We start from the raw sequence: 18,817 nt of genomic DNA, 5'->3' as shown, positions 1-18,817 counted from the left end.
CCTTCTCGTCATTGGCTGTCTCCTGATGACGTTTTTTGATTGACAGGCAGACTAACTGCGCACAAAACGGTGCTTTTCCGCTCCAGTCCAGGGATGTGAGTCAAGTTTGTACCCTCTGAACGCAACAATGGCAAGACGGTGAGTAAACTTTGACTGATCCATTTGAAAAAAAAAAAGTATTTCTGAAGTTTATTTTGTAACTGCAAGTTGTATGTCAACACTTGGGAACGTTATTGACTCTACAAATAGAAGGTATTTAATGCAAACACTACAATACAAGCCTGTAGGCTGCCAGGAAGCGTTCAGTAACAGGTCTGCTTCTACTCCCAGTGGAAATTAAAGTTTCGTTAAATTATTTATTTTTTTTGCACTTTTTCTTGTGGGGAAAAAGTGCACTGCTGCCTTGTACAATGGGTGGTGTGTGCAGTGTTACTTGGTGTGTTTGTGTGAGGGTCTGCTGATGATTATTAGTATTACACAACACAAAAACAAGGGACAGTAACACAATCCGCCCCCTCAAAATGTTGAAGGGGCGGTTATGTAAAAACGGAATTTGTGATGTTTGGATTATTTGTTTAGTGCCTCGGGGAAAAATGTATTCAAAAATATATTGGGAAAAAAAAAAAAGAAAAATGTGAATGTATGGAGAAGTCACATTTTTTAAAGAAAAAAAAAATCATTTCATGTAATTAAAGCTGTAATCTTCCAAGAAAATGTATTACTGTTGAGAAAAAAATCTTTTATCCCCAAATAAATCATGTCTTGTGAATAAAGTTGTACATTACAAGATTTTTTTTAATGCTCCTGGAAAAAAAAAACAGAACTTGTTAATTCCTGTGAATAGTCATACTACATTACAAGAAAAAGTTGTAATGTTAGGAAAAAGTCCCATAAAGCTGTAACATTACCAGAAAAGTCTTTAAAAAATCATTCTAATGTCTTTTAATAGTCGTAATAATTATAGAAAATGCTGGAGTGTTATGAAAAAAGTCAGACGTTTTAATTTGTCATTTCATGCATCCACCCAGAACCGCTTATCCTCACCAGGGTCGCAGGAATTTGGCATGTCAATAAATGTGCAATTTGTTAGAAAAGTATCATCAAAAAAGATTAATGAACTTATTACTAGAAAAAATAATGTAATCAAAGAGTAGTATTTTCCCCAAAACAACGCTGGTCAACAGTAAATTTTAATCACAGATGCCTTTATATGTCTCCTTAAATGTGTTTTGGATACTGATTTAAAAATATCTCGTCTTTTTTGTCCAGCACATCAGGTTTTTGAGGTATTTTAATTTTTTGTTTTTAAGTTTGACCAATAAAAGCTTAACCAGTACAGATTTTACCATGCGTTGTCATTTCTAGCTATGACGTTTCAGAAAAATAATCCACCTGTTGCTGAACCTAATCATAAATATTACACAATACATTAGCATATTACATATTATATTATTATGAAAATCTGATAAGCTAGAGAAAAAGAAGGCAGATTCAGAATCAGCGCAAAATAAAAATCATGTATAAAAGTTTACTTGCATCTGTGAATAAAAAAAATTGTGACATTTGTTGACCAGTGTAATTTAATGTAAATAAAGTTGCACTATTGCATCTGACTTCTTGATTTGGGTTCGTTGCTTTGTAATTTCACTTGATTAAAATCCTAAAATTGTTAGGAAAGTAGTATTTTTTTAATGGAAAATAAATAATATTAACATGAATAAAGTCATACTTTTACAAATATTGTGTTTTTTTCGGGGTGGGGGGAAGGTCGTAATTTCATAAATAAAGTGGATAAAGTACGAGAAAACGACATTGACAGTCTGACAATTTTTCATTTAATTTTAAAGTCCACTTTCACTTTTTCAGTCAAGCGGCCAATCAGGACTTGTCTGAGGTGTTAAATGAACTGTGGCGTCTCGATGTCAACCGCCTCAAGCCGGGCACTGATTACATCATTGCCCCTCAGGTGAGTACACCTTGGACCCATCAATCACAGGACATGAATAAAGCTTGTGCATTCACAATAGCATCTACTTGGTAACAGTACTTTTTTTTCGTGTACGCAATTAACGGCTATAGCCTTTTCCCTATATGTCGCACTAAGCTCCATATCTTATTCTGTGCCTATCATTGCACTTCACAGGGACGAGCCGGCTACGTGGCTCGGGGCAGCAACTATGCCAGGGATCGTGCCCATGCGCCACTCTTCAAGTACGTGGACGAGGACAAACTGAAGAGCATCGAGACATACGCACGTACGGCTAAATAAACAAACAAAAAAAATACATCACGACAAAAGGAACTCAAACTTAAAGTTACTCTATTCAAGAAAAGATGGTCAGTTGATTTTAAAAGACAGTCCTTTCCACAGGAAGTAGAAACCTACCAAAAGAAAACCAGCAATGGCACAAAATGACTCAAATACTGAAACACAGTAGATCCAAATCAAAGTCCTTAGTTTACAAAAAGTTGGTCAATACCAGCTGTGGCCGAGAGCCCTATCAAGGGAACAAAAACATTAAGTAGGAACCTAAATTAAAGTAAATAAGTGAACAGGTAGATGTGTTGCTAGCATAGCATACGTTAGCATCCGTTTTCCCTTTCTATGTGAATGGCAGACTTCATCAAGTTGCTGGACAACTACGAGATGTCGACGGGCGTGTCGGAGTCGGTGACCCACACGGAGCTTCAGGAGAACCACAAGTTCCTGGATGCCATCCTGGAGACGGACGTCATGAAGGTGCGAAGGTGGACCGTAGACGATGACAACAAGCTTTCTGAGAGAGACGTTGGCATGTGTAGGTAATCGTTTTGCACTCACAGTGCGCTCACCAGTACCTGGTCAAGAAGAGACAGTCGCCGCCGGACGTGGAGGGCTTCAAGAAGCAACTCTACGACATCTGGTTCCGTCTGTACCACCGTGATAGGAGCGGAGGGTGAGTTTGCAGTGTTTTCTACTCACATTTTAAGATTCTTAACTGTCCTACACTACATCACTGTGTCAAACTGCGCGAACAGTTAACTCAGTCTAAGGATGAGAGTCCCCATTAACAGGAAGTAGAAATCGATTAGGTGTCAATTTGTCGTTGCACCTCTATATTATCCACCAACCGCAGAATATCCAAATCAAAGTCTTTTGTTCACAATAAGTTAGCCAGCGACAGGAAATGGAAATCTACCAAAGTAAAACCAGTTAAAAAAATTTAAAAAACACACACACACACACACACACACACACACACACACACAATGACTCTAGTGGACAGCCCCCATACCCAAGAGATCCAAATTTAACTCCTTTGCTCACAAAACACGGGTCAGCTGAAATACTATCAAGGAAAGCAAAAGTTGCTGCTGGCTGAAGTGAAGTGCCATGTGGTTCCATGCAGGGCGGACTCGTGCGGGTTCGAGCATGTGTTCGTGGGTGAGACCAAGCAGGGCCAGGAGATTACGGGCCTTCACAACTGGATACAGTTCTACCTACAGGAAAAGCACGGCCACATTGACTACAAAGGTTACAAAGCACGGGACAACAAAGACACCGTAAGACATCCGCGCAGTCGACGTAGCAACCGGGCGCTTCCATCCGCTAACAGGGAGTCCATTTGTCCGCAGCCTGATGAGGACGACCACGTGCTCAACCTGCAGTTCAGCTGGAAGGGCCTCGTCAAGCCGGTGGGCGGTTCCTTTGTGGGGGTCAGTCCCGAGTTGGAGGTGGCGCTGTTCACCGTCGTCTTCTTGGCCTCCGGAGACAAGAGCAGCGCGCTGGAGGTGAAGGTGGACGAGTACGTGCTGGAGCTGATCGTCCACAGGCACGGACGCTCCATCGGCTCGTCCTACCCCAAGCTCCTCAGCAGCAACCACCGTGACTTGTAGCTTGTTTTTGTTACAAGATTGATCACATGATATATATTTTTTTTTTTTATACCCCGGTTCTCCAGTCAAGTCAAACAGGTCCAATTCAATAAGGACACGATAAAAGAATAGACAGAAGGAACAGAGTAAAGTCATATTTTATTTAGATTTTTAAGATGGTCAGCTATGAAATGAAACTGAAACTGATATCTGTGACCTTTGTAAACAAACATGAACAAGCAAGCTAGCTAGCTAGCTAGCTGGTAAGAGTGTAATGTTCATGCACGCTTTTGACAGTTGCAGCAGACACTTGACAGGCTTAATTTGCTAATATGGCTTCTTCTTGCATTGTCCGCTAAGGTTAATGGCACATGTCGTTAGCGCCTCATAACAGCAAGGCCCCTTTCGCACCATTTTTTTTTTTTTTTAAGCACAGGTGTCATTAGTCCTAATGAGTTAGAATTCTCTTTTGTGTGCTTTGAGGCCTAAATATGGATGCAAATCCGACAGTGGGACCTTGTCCAAGGCAATCAATTTCAGGTTTAACCCTCACACGAGTGTGAAAAGATGTTGACCACCATCATTTCAAATAAAATAAAGTAAAGCCACTTGATGATGCCTGGCCCGACAGATATGTAACAGAGTAAAAGTAATGAGCCTCTTGCTATTTTCTTGGTAAAATTGTTTGTAATGATGTCAATTAATTATATTCCTCCTATTGTGTATTAGAATTTACAGCTATATTGTTAGCCTAATCGCATAATTGCCCAAGTCATTTTTAACTTACTGCCAATAAAATACCAATGTGTTGGCTGAAAACTGTTTGACTGAACTTGTTTGTTGAATTTATTTTTTTTTATCATTTTACAAATACGTTCAAATATGACAAACACAATTATGCTCCATATTAGGCTAGCAACATTCCAAAGCGTATTCAATTTGTTCTCCTGCAGAACAATTTTCAACACAAATACAGCATCAAGTCAAAGACAAAACAAATGTTTGACTACGGCTTCCCAGCCCCTATGCCCAGCTACATGCTAATTATGTCCATTTTTACCACTTTAAATTGTAACACTTTTGGGCGTTCCTCTGTAACTCAAGTTTTTTTTTTTTGCAGGGTTAAGACACCGTTTTTTTTTTGTTTTTTTTTAATATGAACAAAGAAACAGTTCCATTTCCTGTCCGATGTTTTTAATCCACATGTTTTGTTGGTCCGTTTATGTGTTGACATCAACAAAAAGAAAAACCAAAAAAAGAAAAACAAACTTCCGTAATCCTTCAATCATGTCACTTATTGCGGCCCGCTACAGCGAATCAAGTGCATCTTCACGTTTCTCAATTAGTTCTTTTCATTAGGGCCTATCTGTACCAAATTTGCATTTTTTTTCTACACTTCTAACAGATATTACAAACATTTCTTTCCACAAAATCCCTTTTCAACATACAAAGGAGGTTCCACTGTCAGGTTTGCGCAGGGTTTACTGACTTATTGTTTGCATGTGAGCAAATGCTGCGTGCCAATATATTACGCCGAGCCTTGGCTATGAATAAATATTTTCGGGTTTGTTTTACAGCAACATGGATTACTTTGGTACATTAGTGCATAAGACACCACTTGAGCTACTACGTGCAATCTTTGACGCGAGACGAAGTGGCACGCGCCGCTCGGCCAGCAGATGGCGCTAAACGCCTCGTGAGGGACCTGGCCAAGGCTGGGTGTCTCGCAAATGTGCAAAACATTTCCACAGGTCCGAGAGGCTGACTCCTGAGTACGATTGGTTGCCTTCCACCTGCGCATCCACAAAGCGTGGTCAAGCCAAGTGGCGAAGCATAACGGCAGAGGTGGTGGACTACCTATTTACGTCTTCAAAGTTTAGACGAGAAGCTTTGAGAGAGGGGAGGGGGGGAAAAAAAAAAAAAAAAAAGAGGTGAGAAGAGGTGGTGACGGAAAGGCGTGGCGGCGTGCTGAGTGCGTACCTGCGACTGCTCTACCACCAGCCAGCGCTCGGTGCTCGACTGCGTGTCCTGCCCGTTCAGAGGCTCCCGGAGGCGGACGCGGACTTCCACGCGACCGCCGGTAGGCTTGCGGCCATCCATCACCTGACAGGAAAGAGGCCATTCACATTAAGCATTTTTTTCCCCCACAATTATAAGGAGTTCGTTCCTATGTATTTGAACAACTTCGTGGCGCGATCAAGTAGGCGGGGCAATCCTTAGCCGGTCATGTACGTTAGGTCAGCGCTTTACCTCGACGATCTCCCTGATTTCACTGTGGGACTCCAGCTGCTCCAGCTTCACGTGCGCCGTCCCGATGGGCTTGTCGCTCCGCAGGAAGCCACTTTGCGTCACGCACAGAGGAAATGTTAGTGGAACGAGTGCCGCGTCAAAATAAAGTCAAAGTCACATCTGCTGGTGCTACTTTTATTGTGATAGGTTTCGATTGCCTGTTTTTCTGCCAGTTCTCTGATAGGAAGCTTCCGGAGACGGTATTGAGCAACTTTTATGGATAAACTTTTATTTGTGACTAGCGTGTGTATTTGGCTCCTTTAGTATGAGTAGTTACTACTTGTATTTTGGTAGGTTTCTAATAGAGTGAATATTGTTGCTATCCAGCGTAAACCCCATATGTCCAAATATGGTCAAAATCATATTTTGTCACAAATTGATAGTAATGGTCCGTTACCGCTTATTTTGTGATTTGTACGCAATATTAACCAAATCAAAAGAGGTGAAAATAGCTTGGGAACTTTTACAACGGCGCTCTTGAATGCAACTCGCGTCTAAAGTAGTGTTGCAAAATGCTGTATTTCCTCATTCTGCGGAAGCTGTGCGGCAAAATCGTCAGCTATTTTGAAATGTTTATTACACAATAACAAGTGAAAAATGCATGGTTAGATGTATTAAAATTGGCTTGTTTGGTTAAAATCAAAGCTGTATTGCTTCATTGCCGAAGGACCCTTTTGAGCAATGGATGTAAGCCTCCAGTGCATATTTATATAAAGTGGAAGTCAACCTAAAAATGTTCTTTAACAATAATATGTGCTATGCAGGTCCACTAGTCAAAACATGGCATTCTGATTAATATTGCGTTTGTGTAATATGAGTTTTAAGCAGCAAAATCCACCCGTTTTCATCCATCTCAGGGGAGGCCATTTTGCCACTTGCTGTCGACTGAAAATGACATCACAGTTGCTCAGGGCTCAGGTAACGACCAATCATGGCTCAAACAGGTGAGTCGTCGTTTCCTGAGTAACTGCGATGTCATTTTCAGTCGACAGAAGTGACAAAATGGCCGCCTCCTGAGATGGCTAAACATGAGTGGATTTTGCTGCTTAACTCCTATTATGCAAACTCAATATTAATCAGAATGCATTGTTTCAACTAGTGAGCCTGCAAAGAACTTATTCTTGAAAAAACATGTTTGGGTTGACTTCCCTTTAATAGTTTTCTTTAGCATATCGTCGCTGTCATGCGAAAAACACATCTCCATTTTTTTTTTCATTTTCTTATTTTTACATGAGTCATGTTTCCTCGTTACAAAAACTGCATTAAAGTCAAAGTTAAAAAAAAGTTTCCAAAATCGGAGATAAGTGTTTTTCACAGGACAGCGACGATATGAAATTAGCGATCTTCTCTGGCGAACTCGCTCGCCGTGGCACAAGACTCACCCTTTGTGCAGCAGCTCCAGCTTGAGGCCTTTGGACGTCACCACCCTCCTGAAGCCGCGGTGGTTGCGGTTGATTGACAGGCTGAAGCTCTGGTTGTACTCTGGTCCAAGACAATGGGCTTTGCAGGTGTGAGCAATGCAGGGCGAAAATCACACGCAAGCAGTCTCACCTGGGCAGTTGGTGTTCTTTATGACGTTGGTTTTGTGTCTTTGTGGTTGCTCCTGCAGGCACAAATAACAAACAATTGTGAAACAAGTAAGAAAAAAAAACAAAAAAACTGCGAGGAGGGGGATATTATGAAGATCTGAGACGGCTCTCACCGTGCTGGGGTAGGGGAAGTCGAACTTGACGTAAGCATCGAGGTCGTTCGTTTGGACGCCTGCAGACAGAAGTCTCAGACCAACAGCCCAGATATTGAGAGTGTGTGCGCGCATACCACTGGGAGCAGGAAGATTCATGCCTTTCACAATAACCACCACCATCTCTGTGCTGCTGAGATCAGGGAACATCCTGTGAAAAAAATGGGACAGCAAATGTAGTGGCTGTCCAAATGTGCAGTTATCACTAAGTATCCGCTAGCAATATGTAGCAGCGGAGTGTTTGCTCACCTGACCGTGTGGAAGGTTCTGTCCTCAAAGTGATGCTTGGGGGGAGGCAGACCTTTAGCTTGAGACATCTTTAGGAACTCCATACTCTTTTTACACGACTCGGCCATCTTCTCAAACCTGACGCAGACAAAAAAAAAAAAAAAAAGATGTGTTCATCTGGTGGATGCATCGCGAGTGTCCTAATTGTTGTTCCTTACTTGGTGGTCTCTGTAATGTTCCCCAGGTGGGTGAATTGCTTGGAGTATGTCAAACATTTCTAACAGGAGACATAAGAGTGATACAGAATGGTGCCAAAAAGAAAGAGAGAAAGAAAAAAAAAGGGTGGTCATAGACAGAGATAGACTGATGTTTTTTTTTTGTTTTTTTTTCCAGGACCAATACCGATTATTAGTAGTCAAGGAGGCCGATAACCGATATTTGGAGCAGATATTAATTTTCAGCAAAATGGAGAGTCAACATCGAAGAGAAAATTAAAACTCTTAACTTTGTTGAAACGTCTTTAAGCAAATGTTTATTGAACAAATGTTCAAATTTTTATCATATTGATTTTTATTATTATTAACTCATTCAACCCCTGGCTGGACTGTAAAAATATTTATATATGTCTTTTTACAGTCCAGCCATTCAATTCCAGGTACATACTTGTATTTTTTTTCAAATTTTGTCAAACGTTAAGGTGAAAGAGGAGTCTGAAAATGTCTGGTAATGAATGAGTTAATGTTTGCCAACATACATCTTTGTTGTAAAATTCTCACAAAAATTGACAAAATGAAAATGTAAACAATAGCTCCATATCGTTTTCTTCGGTAAATAAAGTCCTGATAGAAATGTTAAAATTTCACTTATTTTTGTTTTGATTTCAAACAAAAACAAAAAGGTGCAGTGTTCACAGGGTCAGTAGAATCTCCTAGAAAGTTAACTGAAAATTGAAATAAATAGCTCCTTGCAGTTAACACAGTTTTAAATTGATGTATTATCGGCCATCGGAATTTTTAAAAAAAGGCCGATGCCGATATTCGTCAAAGCACTGAATATGAGAGCATATAATCGGCCCGTCTTATAATCCGTCCATCCCTAGTCATAAATACCCCGCATTGCTCTTTGAGGATCTTGGCCAACTGCGCGTAGAGCTGCTCCGCCTTCTCCGAAAGCCCCGCGTCGCTGTGGTGCACCAGTACAAAGTCCTCGTCCTCGTCACCGGGAGGCGACGGCACCTGTCAGCCATCATTCCCGTTAAGACGATTATATCGCGAGTGCACACTGCCGTTGTTATCATTAGTAGCTTCTCACCGCACTGACGTCCACCGCTTTTCCGCTGCGCGCCGCCTCCTCCATGGCCTCCAGACCCTTGGCGGTGCGCAGGAAGCTCTTGGCCTGCTCAATATCGTTCTTCTGCTTGGCGTGCAGCGCCGCCCTCGTGTATTGCTTGCGACGGCCCTCGAGGAACGCCAGCTGCTGTGCCGCTGGAGGACCAAAAAGAAGCAGTAGTAGTAGTAGTACGAGTAGTAGCAGAAGCAGTAGGAGGAGCAGAATAGGTACATGCAAAAGAAGCTGAAACGGGAAAAAAACAAAAGTAGATCAAGAGGAGTAGAATTAAAAAGAAGTCAATGAAGTCGTGGTAGCAGAAGTAGAGCAGAGGTGGCAAACTCATTTTTGTCGTGGGCCAGTTACAGTTTCCTTTCTTTGTAGGGCCATTATGACAGTGAACCCAAATAAATGCATGATGATCGCCACATATGACATATACACAACAAATTGATGAGTAACTAGTTTGGAAATCAGAGGCCAGTAAAAACCCTGTTCAAATAATAGCACACTTATTTTAAAATGGGGATTGGGAACAAACAAAAAAAATGCTTTCAATATCTCAACTATTTTAAAAGTGGAGGCAATTTGGAATTTGGGTTTTTAAGCTGGAAACGGCACGTCAAGTTGATGCATGGGCCACATGAAAGGATATGGCGGGCCAGATCTGAATTTGACACCAGTAGAAGAATAAGTTGTCGAAGCATAGAAAAACAAGTAGAAGAAGTAGCGGAAGTAGATGTACAGGGAGAAGAAAACACATAAGTAGTAGTAGTAGTAGTAGTAGAAGATGTTATAGCAAAAGAAGAAGCAGTAGAAGTAGTTGAATAGATACAAACAAGGAGCGCGCGGGGGGAAAAAAACGTAGGAGTAGACAGTAAGAATTAGTAGAAGTAATAAGTACAAATAGAATAATAGGTAGAGGAAAAGGGAGAAGAAGCAGACAAAGTAGAAGTAGTTAAAAATAGAAGGCAAAAAGAAGATTTTAAGAAGCAGAATAGCTGACGTAGAAGTAGCAGTAGTAGAAACAGCCGAACCAGCAGAAAGGATGGTGTGACGCCACGGAGCCGGACTGACCTGCAGGTGAGAGATCTCTGGCGGTTGTTCTCTCGGGTGAAGCAGACGGAGATCTCCGACCTCGCGGCGCAGCCGGGACGCTTAGTGTGCTCTTCTTTGGCTACAAAACACATTCCAAAAGTTAGCCTCTTTCACACAATGAAGCAGCGTTGCAGATTTAACCCATTAAGGCCTAAAGCGTCCGGCTCAACATCGCCCCAAAACCTAAGGGTGACTTTAGATTCACCCTCTTAAACCTGAGGTTCCCCCGGAAATTCGACACCTACAAAATAATCGATATCTCAGCCCCTGTAGCAACTAGAAACATAATTCCTAAAGAATTCAAGAGCTTAGACGTGGCTTTCACACAGGCCCCAGTGTATTATTATCTACCGTTTCAATCGAAGATGTAAAAATGAAGTGTCAGTGCAAGAAAAGCACTATTTTTAATTCCATTAATGCCACCCAAAAATTCCGGGACATCCTGCGCCATCTGACGACACATGTTTAATCAGATTCATTTCAAACATTTCAAACAGCCCACCTCCACTTCCTTCTGCTCGTCTTCCTCATCCGCACTCACGGCATCATCACCAGCAGTGGAGAGCTTGGAGGCGGCCTCCAGCGCGGCGACCAACCCCTGCTCGGCCGTCGTGGCCTTCTGGCCCGGGATGGGAGGAAAGCCTGTCCAAAAACAAAGAAAAAAAAAAAATAAAATAAAAAAAATCCCTCACTATTTCCTAAATGTTGCAAAATGATATTTCTGACACGACACCCGAGAACGTCACCTGGCGGAACGGGGAGCTCATCAAAGTTGACCGCTTTTCCCGCTTTGTGGGATCGGATGGCGCTCTGGTATTGCTGGCGGAGGAGTAAGGGTACGGACGGCGTACGTAAATGGATGTTAACAAGCACACAGAAGCACACGTTTCGTCATTTGCACCTTAGCGATGCGGTCGTGCATGCGGGCCTTGCGCTCGTCCCCGCCAGCTTTGGCCTGGGCCGACGCCTCCACGTACTTGGCTCGCCTCTGCTCCAGCGCCTCCAGCGCATCCCTGGGAGCCGGCGGGGCTGGCGGGCGGGACGGCAACAGTCAGTTTGGACATTTGGGATTCATGTTGTTGCATTAATAATGTCTCATCAAGGCACCTGGAGCTGCTGCGGCCGGTTGGGGGGTTTGGGCGTTTTGCTTGGCTGGTGCTGCGCTTCCACCTGTACATTGTGATACAAGGAGGCGGGAAAACAACTGCAGCGTCTTAAAAGTGATTGTTTTGAATAGATTCGTGATAATTAAACCAACCTGGAGGTGGAGGCAGGCCGCTCAGGTCAACGGCTTGTCCTTGTTTCAAGGCCTCGATTACAGAATCGAACTTCTGCCTCAAAACGGCAAAAAAGGATGTTTGTTTTGGCCATTATGTCTTTACACCAACAAATACAGATTTCGAAAGCGTCGTCAAGTCCTTTGATTTGACATGTGAATCGATTGTTTTTTTTGTTGTTGTTTTTTTTGAGAAGTGGAGAGTTCATGCTTAGTTATGACCTTAATTGAAAAGCACGTTTTTTGCTAATTGTGTCTCAAATGGTCATATGGACCTCCCCCCGCAAAAAGAGACAAATGCTTTCATCAAGATGTTTCAACTGAGGCATGACTCATCATGTGGTTAGTTGCAATTTTTTTTTTACCTTTACATTTTCGATAATGACCAAAACCTCTTGTCTTGGTGAAGGTAAGAACAATGTGCAATACGCTCATTGGATTCATTCAAGTGTGCATGTCTTATTTGTACGCACCTTGCTGGTCCTGAAGTAGACCATGGCCTGCTCCGCCTCTCCTGCCTTCTTGGCCGCCAGGGCAGCCATTTTGTACTTTCGTTGCCTTTGCAGCAGCAGCGTCGCCACTCGCTCGTTCTCTGCGACAGCAATGACAAGCGGGTTTCACTTTTTGCGTGGTCTTTTTGATGCTCGTCATAACTTCCATTTCAGTTGGTGCCATTTCTTGTTCAACGGTTAAACACCACAATTTTCCTCTTTGTCATCACTGGTACCCTTCTGTGGTGGTGTCACCACAAAATAAGTAAAACCATTTTTAAAAAAGACACTTGGTAGTAAAATTAAGTCTTTACATGCGCACTAAGTTCAAGTATTGTGATTGGCTGACGTCTCAAGAGATTGGTTTGACTTTTGAGGCAAATCCTAGTTCACCCACCCCTGGTTTGGACCTTTTGACTAGCTTTACTTTTGAGAAGTCCAGGAACCTTGGGGGGCTGGAGTGCAGCTCTGAACACACATTGGAAACCTTTAACGTCTTGGTTGTACCAAGAACTAAAAGTTCTTAGTACTTTACGCGGAAACGCTGCTCGAGCTCATGGGATTTTTGCTTTGTTTATTTAACATGACACTGACCATCAGTATTAGCAGTTGGTGAGGTGTCCGCCTGCCCCTGCGAAGGGTCCGCCTGCCCCTGCGAAGGGTCCGCCTGCCCCTGCGAAGGGTCCGCCTGCCCCTGCGAAGGGTCCGCCTGCCCCTGCGAAGGGTCCGCCTGCCCCTGCGAAGGATCCGCCTGCCCCTGCGAAGGGTCCGCCTGCCCCTGCGAAGGGTCCGCCTGCCCCTGCGAAGGGTCCGCCTGCCCCTGCGAAGGGTCCGCCTGCCCCTGCGAAGGATCCGCCTGCCCCTGCGAAGGATCCGCCTGCCCCTGCGAAGGATCCGCCTGCTCATGTTCAACAGCGAGTGTTGGCGTGGAGACGGACGAGTGCTGTTCCTCCTCTTCGCCATCGGGCGTGATGATCTCAGGGGGCGTGGAGAGGGCCGGGGCTGCACTCGGTGTGGTGCTCTTTGTTCCCGTGGCGACCGGCGGGGGAATCTCCGCCTCGCTCACCTGGCGGCCTTTCTTGACTGAAGCCAGCATGGTTTCCAGCGTCTGTAGGGACGGTAAATGTGAGACATGACCGTCATAACATATGAATGGGAATAAATGCTGTAAAAAGGTTGGTAGTCACACCTTTAGCCCACGCTGGAGCCGGCGGGCTTTGGTGGCCTCGCCCGCCGTCTTGGCGTTGTGCAGTGCCGTCTTGTACATGGCGAGCCTCTCCTCCAACGTGTGTTGCACACTGCCAGGCACAGCTGCCACTACAGGCACACTCATTTCCTGTCAACATAGGTGGAGGAAAGTCACTTCTGGGGGTGAAAAAAAATGGGCACTGACCAATGGTGATGGCAACACAGTGGAATTGTGGTCATCACGTCTGCCTTACATTAGCCTGTGAATGGGATGAGATTCACTGCCTCATCTTTTGCTACACAAAAGCTGAGCTGATCTCAAATCCAAAGCGATGCAACGCTGCCATCTACAGGGCCCTTCAGGTCATTACAGTACAAACCTGAATTTCACACATAAAACAGGCAAGACGTCTAAATGTTGAAAAGTGTTGTTGGTGCCAGTAAACAGTTGGGATTCCAGTTGACAAATATAAATGTCCACAACGGAAAATGGGTGAATAAAAAGTAGCACTCGACAGTATTGTAATTTATATAAAACATAAACAAAGAACTTAAACCGTCTGTGCGTCACGATTTCGTGCTTCAATGCCGAGTGACATTATGCTCCCTCTGTTATGCATCCCTTTGCCACCAAGGATCAGTACACATATACATATTACACAAAAAGAATTTGACAACTAAGTGACTCAGTAAACTGCAGTAATGTTTTTTTTTTTTTTAGCAGAGGATAGAGAATATATATTTTTGCGTCAGGCAACATAGAGGAGCGGAGGACTGTGCAGCGCCAGCTGAGGAGGAGGATCAGAGAGGGGAAAAGGTCCTACAGGAAGAGGATGGAGGAGCAGCTGCTGCAGAATAACGCCAGGGGAGTCTGGAGGGGCCTGAAGACCATCTCAGGCCACGGACAACCCAAGACCCGGACTGGGGGGGACCTGCAGTGGGCAAATGAGCTAAATCTCTTTTTCAATAGGTTCGATCAGATGCCTGCCTCCACTCCGTCTCTCCTGCTGCAGTCTCCACCTACTCCTCCTGCTGGGCGTGTCACCCCCTCCCCTCTTTTCTCCACAGTCTCCAGCTCCCAGCTACACCAGATAGCCACCACTCCTTCCTGTCCAGCCTTGGCCTTCACAACATCTCAGGTGAGGAACCAGCTGAAGAAGATGAAGGCGAGGAAGGCAGCGGGTCCAGATGGCATCAGCCCCCAGCTCCTCAAATCCTGCGCAGACCAGCTGTGTGGAATTGTCCAGCACATGTTCAACCTGAGCCTGAAGCTGGGCAGGGTCCCCCAGCTATGGAAAACATCCTGCCTGGTCCCGGTGCCAAAGACCCCCCACCCGAAGGAGCTCAACAGCTTCAGACCGGTGGCGCTGACGTCTCACCTGATGAAGACCCTGGAGAGACTGGTCCTTGTCCACCTGCGCCCCCTGGTGAGCTCCTCAATGGACCCACTCCAGTTCGCATACCAGCCTGGCATCAGTGTGGATGATGCCATCATCTACCTCCTCCACACTTCACTCTCCCACCTGGAGAAGGCGGGGAGCACTGTGAGGATCATGTTCTTTGATTTCTCCAGTGCTTTCAACACCATCCAGCCCACCCTACTGGGAGACAAGCTGGAGCGGGCGGGGGTGGCGCACCACCTCACCACATGGATCCAGGACTACCTCACAAACCGGCCACAGTATGTGAGGACACAGGACTGTGTGTCTGACGTGCTCCTCTGCAGCACGGGGGCCCCACAGGGAACTGTCTTGGCTCCCTTCCTGTTCACCCTCTACACCTCAGACTTCAACTACAACACCCCTACCTGTCACCTGCAGAAGTTCTCTGACGACTCTGCGATTGTCGGCCTCATCACAGGCGGAGATGATCGGGAGTACAGAGAACTTACTCAGGGTTTTGTGGACTGGTGCCAGCAGAACCGCCTCCTGATCAATGCGGGGAAATCCAAAGAAATGGTGGTGGATTTCGGTAGGCGCCAGCACTCTTCACCTGCACCAGTGAACATCCGGGGAACAGATGTTGAGAGAGTCTCAACTTACAAGTACCTGGGTGTTCATCTGAACAATAAACTGGACTGGTGCGACAACACAGACGCCCTCTATAGGAAGAGTCAGAGCAGACTCTTCCTCCTCAGGAGACTGAGGTCTTTTGGGGTTCAGGGGACACTCCTCAGGAACTTTTATGACTCGGTGGTTGCATCGGTCATCTTCCAGGGAGTGGTCACCTGGGCAGGCGGCGTCTCGGCCCGGGACAAGAAGCGGCTGGACAAACTGGTCAAGAGGGCCGGCTCTGTCCTGGGCTGCTCCCTGGACTCTGTGGACTCGGTGGGGGACAGGAGGATGTTGGCCAAGCTGTCATCAATGCTGGGCAACCCGGACCACCCCCTCCAGGGCACCCTAACAGCACTCCACAGCACCTTCAGTGACAGACTGTTACACCCTCGCTGTGCAAAGGAGAGATTCCGCCGTTCCTTCTTGCCTGCTGCTGTCAGACTCTTTAACAAGAACATTGTGTAGTCTCTACAAACTGGCGGTCATTAGTGCAATTGTGCAGTCCTGCACCTGAGCTCGTATCGTGCAATACCCAATATTCCCCACTACTGTAATACCGTGCAATACTCAACATTCCCCACTACTGTTAGTCTAGTTTTATTTTTATCCAATGCTGTTCCTTACATTTCACTACAGCACTGCAGCACTGTCACTTAGAGTATTTTTTCCTCTGTACTATGTACAGGCCGAAATGAGTGTTCCTCATATTTTTTATGTAGATGTAGGTTGGTGTGTATACACATGTGTATATACACATGTTACTGCGTATATCTACATAGGTTTGATTCTAAATGTTTGCCGTCAATGTTATACATTAATGGCCACATTATGCCGCCGCCCCTGTGTGACCTATATCTTTGCTACTGTAACAATGAAAATTTCCCCACTGTGGGATCAATAAAGGCATTCTTATTCTTATTCTTATTCTTATATGTCTGTGACGATTTCAATATTTTCTGCCAATGTGTGGTGATAATTATGTGTAAATATTTGTTGCTTTAAAGATCTTTACTACTGGAAAGATTATGCTAGTTTTGCTAGCCTATCCTATACCTAAAAGGTATAAAGTAGCCTTTCTAAGTCAAGTGAACAGTGTGTACCTGCGGTGAAGGTTCAACAGCATCCATGGGAGATGAAGACGAAACAACCTCGGGCTCACCGCCGCCCTCGCCCACCACTTCCTCTAGCTCAGCCTGGCAGGAAAAAAGCAGACAAAGCAGCCAATGAGAACAAAGCACAATTGACTAAGCAACAGCAGAGGAAAAAGGGCCAACCAGGAGGTCTTCGTCATCCTCCACATTGTCGTCATCTTCATCTTCGTCCACGTCGCGCATACACTCATCTGCCATTTTGGCGATGTCTTCCATGGGCAGCGGGTCTGTAACCCAAACCATGTGAAATTACAAGAATTATTCAGAGTGCAAATTGCACAATAGTAACAATAATACTGTGACACTGCCTTGATTCATATGCTGGAGGAAAAAAAATATGCATGATAGATCACAGTCTCCACAGATAAAAAAGGGTAAGCTCAAAGAAAAACACACACACAATACAAATATACTAGTGATATTATGTACTCTGTACCATTTATTTTCTATTTGCATAAATAATACAATATCTGATGTTGGTGTATCAATTAGGGCTGAACAACTTATCACATTGTAATGTAGTTGAATGCAATTACTAAACCGCAAAGGCTACATTTTGGTAAGAAAAAAAAAAAAGCTTCATTTGTTTGCATTATTGTTGTAACCTGAATGAGGACTTAGATATCGCTGGCGTGGGCCAAAACCTCATAAATCACATTTTGGTGAATTTCTTATTTTTTCAAGATTAAAAATTCATTTTCAAGGCACACTTTTCAAGAAAAACTGGACTCTGAGGCTAGGTCAGCCAGCACCGTTGTGAGCTGGCTTGTTTCAACCGCAAAATGGATTTTTTTAGGGGGGCACTTTCAAAGCAGTATGCCTGAGTGCTGCAGCTTTTACAGCCAGGCAGGAGCTAAGAAAGGAGGTTTGCTGCGTCTGGATCAGCATCTCTGATGAATACGATGCATTTATTGAAAGTTTTCACACCGAATATTGATTGTGAACTGCTACATTTTAGTGTAGAATTATTTGGGGTGATGTATTGGAAGATAAAGATTGATAAATATTGATTGTCAACTGCTAGATTGTAGTACAAAGGTTTGGAGGTGATGCGGTGGAAGATCGTGGTAACTGTTTCTTGTTTAGTAATAATGGTATTCATCCTCAAATACATAATGTTTTTGTCTCTTTATTGCTTGGAGTAGTTATGTAGCAGTTTTTTTACATTATTTTGCAACATGGCGGTGTTATTAAGAGGTGGATTAGGTCACAAAGTGCCCACTGAAGGCCCAGGTCTAAAACTCACCACCCGCCACTGATAAACAATATAAATGTATCAATATCGTGTGTATATGTACACACACATGTATATATACAGAACATAATGCAGGTATAGTGGATGGGTTTTGTCGTTCTAACTCACTTCCTCTCTTGTGCTTGGCTCTTCCCCGAGCAACAGGGGCCGCTTTGCCTCCAGTAATGGCAGCCAGCTCAGCCTCCAAGTCCGGGTCGTCCAAACACTCTTCGGCACCCATCGTCATCATGTCCTCGGGGTCCATGCCTACGAACAGGCCCATCTGAGCAGCAAGGAAAGAGCTGGGCTTCAGAGGCTTTTCTACCAGGGTATGTGCGTCACTCTTGTTGTTGTTGTTGTTGTTGTTGTTGTTACCTGTTTGGCAGCGGCGGCGCCCCTGCCTCTTGGGAGGGGCTCTCTCCTCTTCTTGCCGAACATGTTGTTTGTTAGTTCAAAGTTGCTCGTCAACGATATTCCACCGAAACAAGCTAAAAGACACAACGAGTGAACGCGTGAGTAAACGAGTCTTGCTTCAGGCCAGCCTCGCTGTTTTACAATTAAAATCATGTGAGCGACTGTCAGGTGCCTCTCCCCGAACACAGACGACTGAGTGGTGACGTTAGCCTATTGGCTAGCCGTTAGCTTACTTACTAGCCATCGTTTTGACAAGCGTATTCCTGAGCTGACTAACAGAGAGCGCGGTTTAACGAAAATAACCAACAATTTGACGACTGTCGAATGGTACGCCTTACCTGCTGGTCCAGCATTTTATCAGCAACTACTTTCTTCAGAGAAGAACTTGTTCTTCGTCGTCTTCTCGTGTATGACAAGCTAAGGCTGGACTATGGCACACTGCTGCCCCCCCAGTTCGTTACTCTTATTGCAC

At 44.5% G+C, this 18,817-nt stretch overlaps 2 protein-coding genes across 2 annotated transcripts; one reads left to right on the top strand and one right to left on the bottom strand.

The window, feature by feature from the left end:
- Positions 1–45: 45 nt before the first annotated feature.
- LOC147141286 (uridylate-specific endoribonuclease C-like) lies at positions 46–4,679 on the top strand. Its single transcript, XM_086044254.1, has 7 exons — positions 46–138; positions 1,867–1,966; positions 2,144–2,255; positions 2,619–2,740; positions 2,824–2,936; positions 3,390–3,543; positions 3,616–4,679. Exons 1-7 carry the CDS (start codon positions 128–130, stop codon positions 3,874–3,876), a joined length of 873 nt encoding a protein of 290 aa, XP_085900380.1. The 5' UTR covers positions 46–127; the 3' UTR covers positions 3,877–4,679.
- On the bottom strand, positions 3,995–18,810 carry cc2d1b (coiled-coil and C2 domain containing 1B). The gene is made up of 25 exons (XM_086044246.1): positions 18,684–18,810; positions 18,307–18,419; positions 18,061–18,214; positions 16,821–16,924; positions 16,647–16,739; positions 13,494–13,640; positions 12,899–13,412; positions 12,287–12,405; positions 11,796–11,868; positions 11,645–11,707; positions 11,439–11,566; positions 11,284–11,356; positions 11,040–11,179; positions 10,517–10,616; positions 9,425–9,597; positions 9,223–9,348; positions 8,332–8,390; positions 8,135–8,251; positions 7,963–8,036; positions 7,847–7,905; positions 7,696–7,747; positions 7,527–7,626; positions 6,106–6,196; positions 5,836–5,958; positions 3,995–5,743 (listed from the first exon to the last, which is right to left on the bottom strand). Exons 2-25 carry the CDS (start codon positions 18,367–18,369, stop codon positions 5,732–5,734), a joined length of 2,757 nt encoding a protein of 918 aa, XP_085900372.1. The 5' UTR covers positions 18,370–18,419; positions 18,684–18,810; the 3' UTR covers positions 3,995–5,731.
- Positions 18,811–18,817: the final 7 nt, after the last annotated feature.

This window comes from Filicampus tigris, chromosome 10 (genome assembly GCF_054856515.1).
Source record: "Filicampus tigris isolate MCC_2025a chromosome 10, RoL_Ftig_1.0, whole genome shotgun sequence".
Taxonomy (NCBI): Eukaryota; Metazoa; Chordata; class Actinopteri; order Syngnathiformes; family Syngnathidae; genus Filicampus; species Filicampus tigris.
Note: the sequence above shows the minus strand (reverse complement) of the source record. Positions and strands in the feature narration are given on the sequence as shown.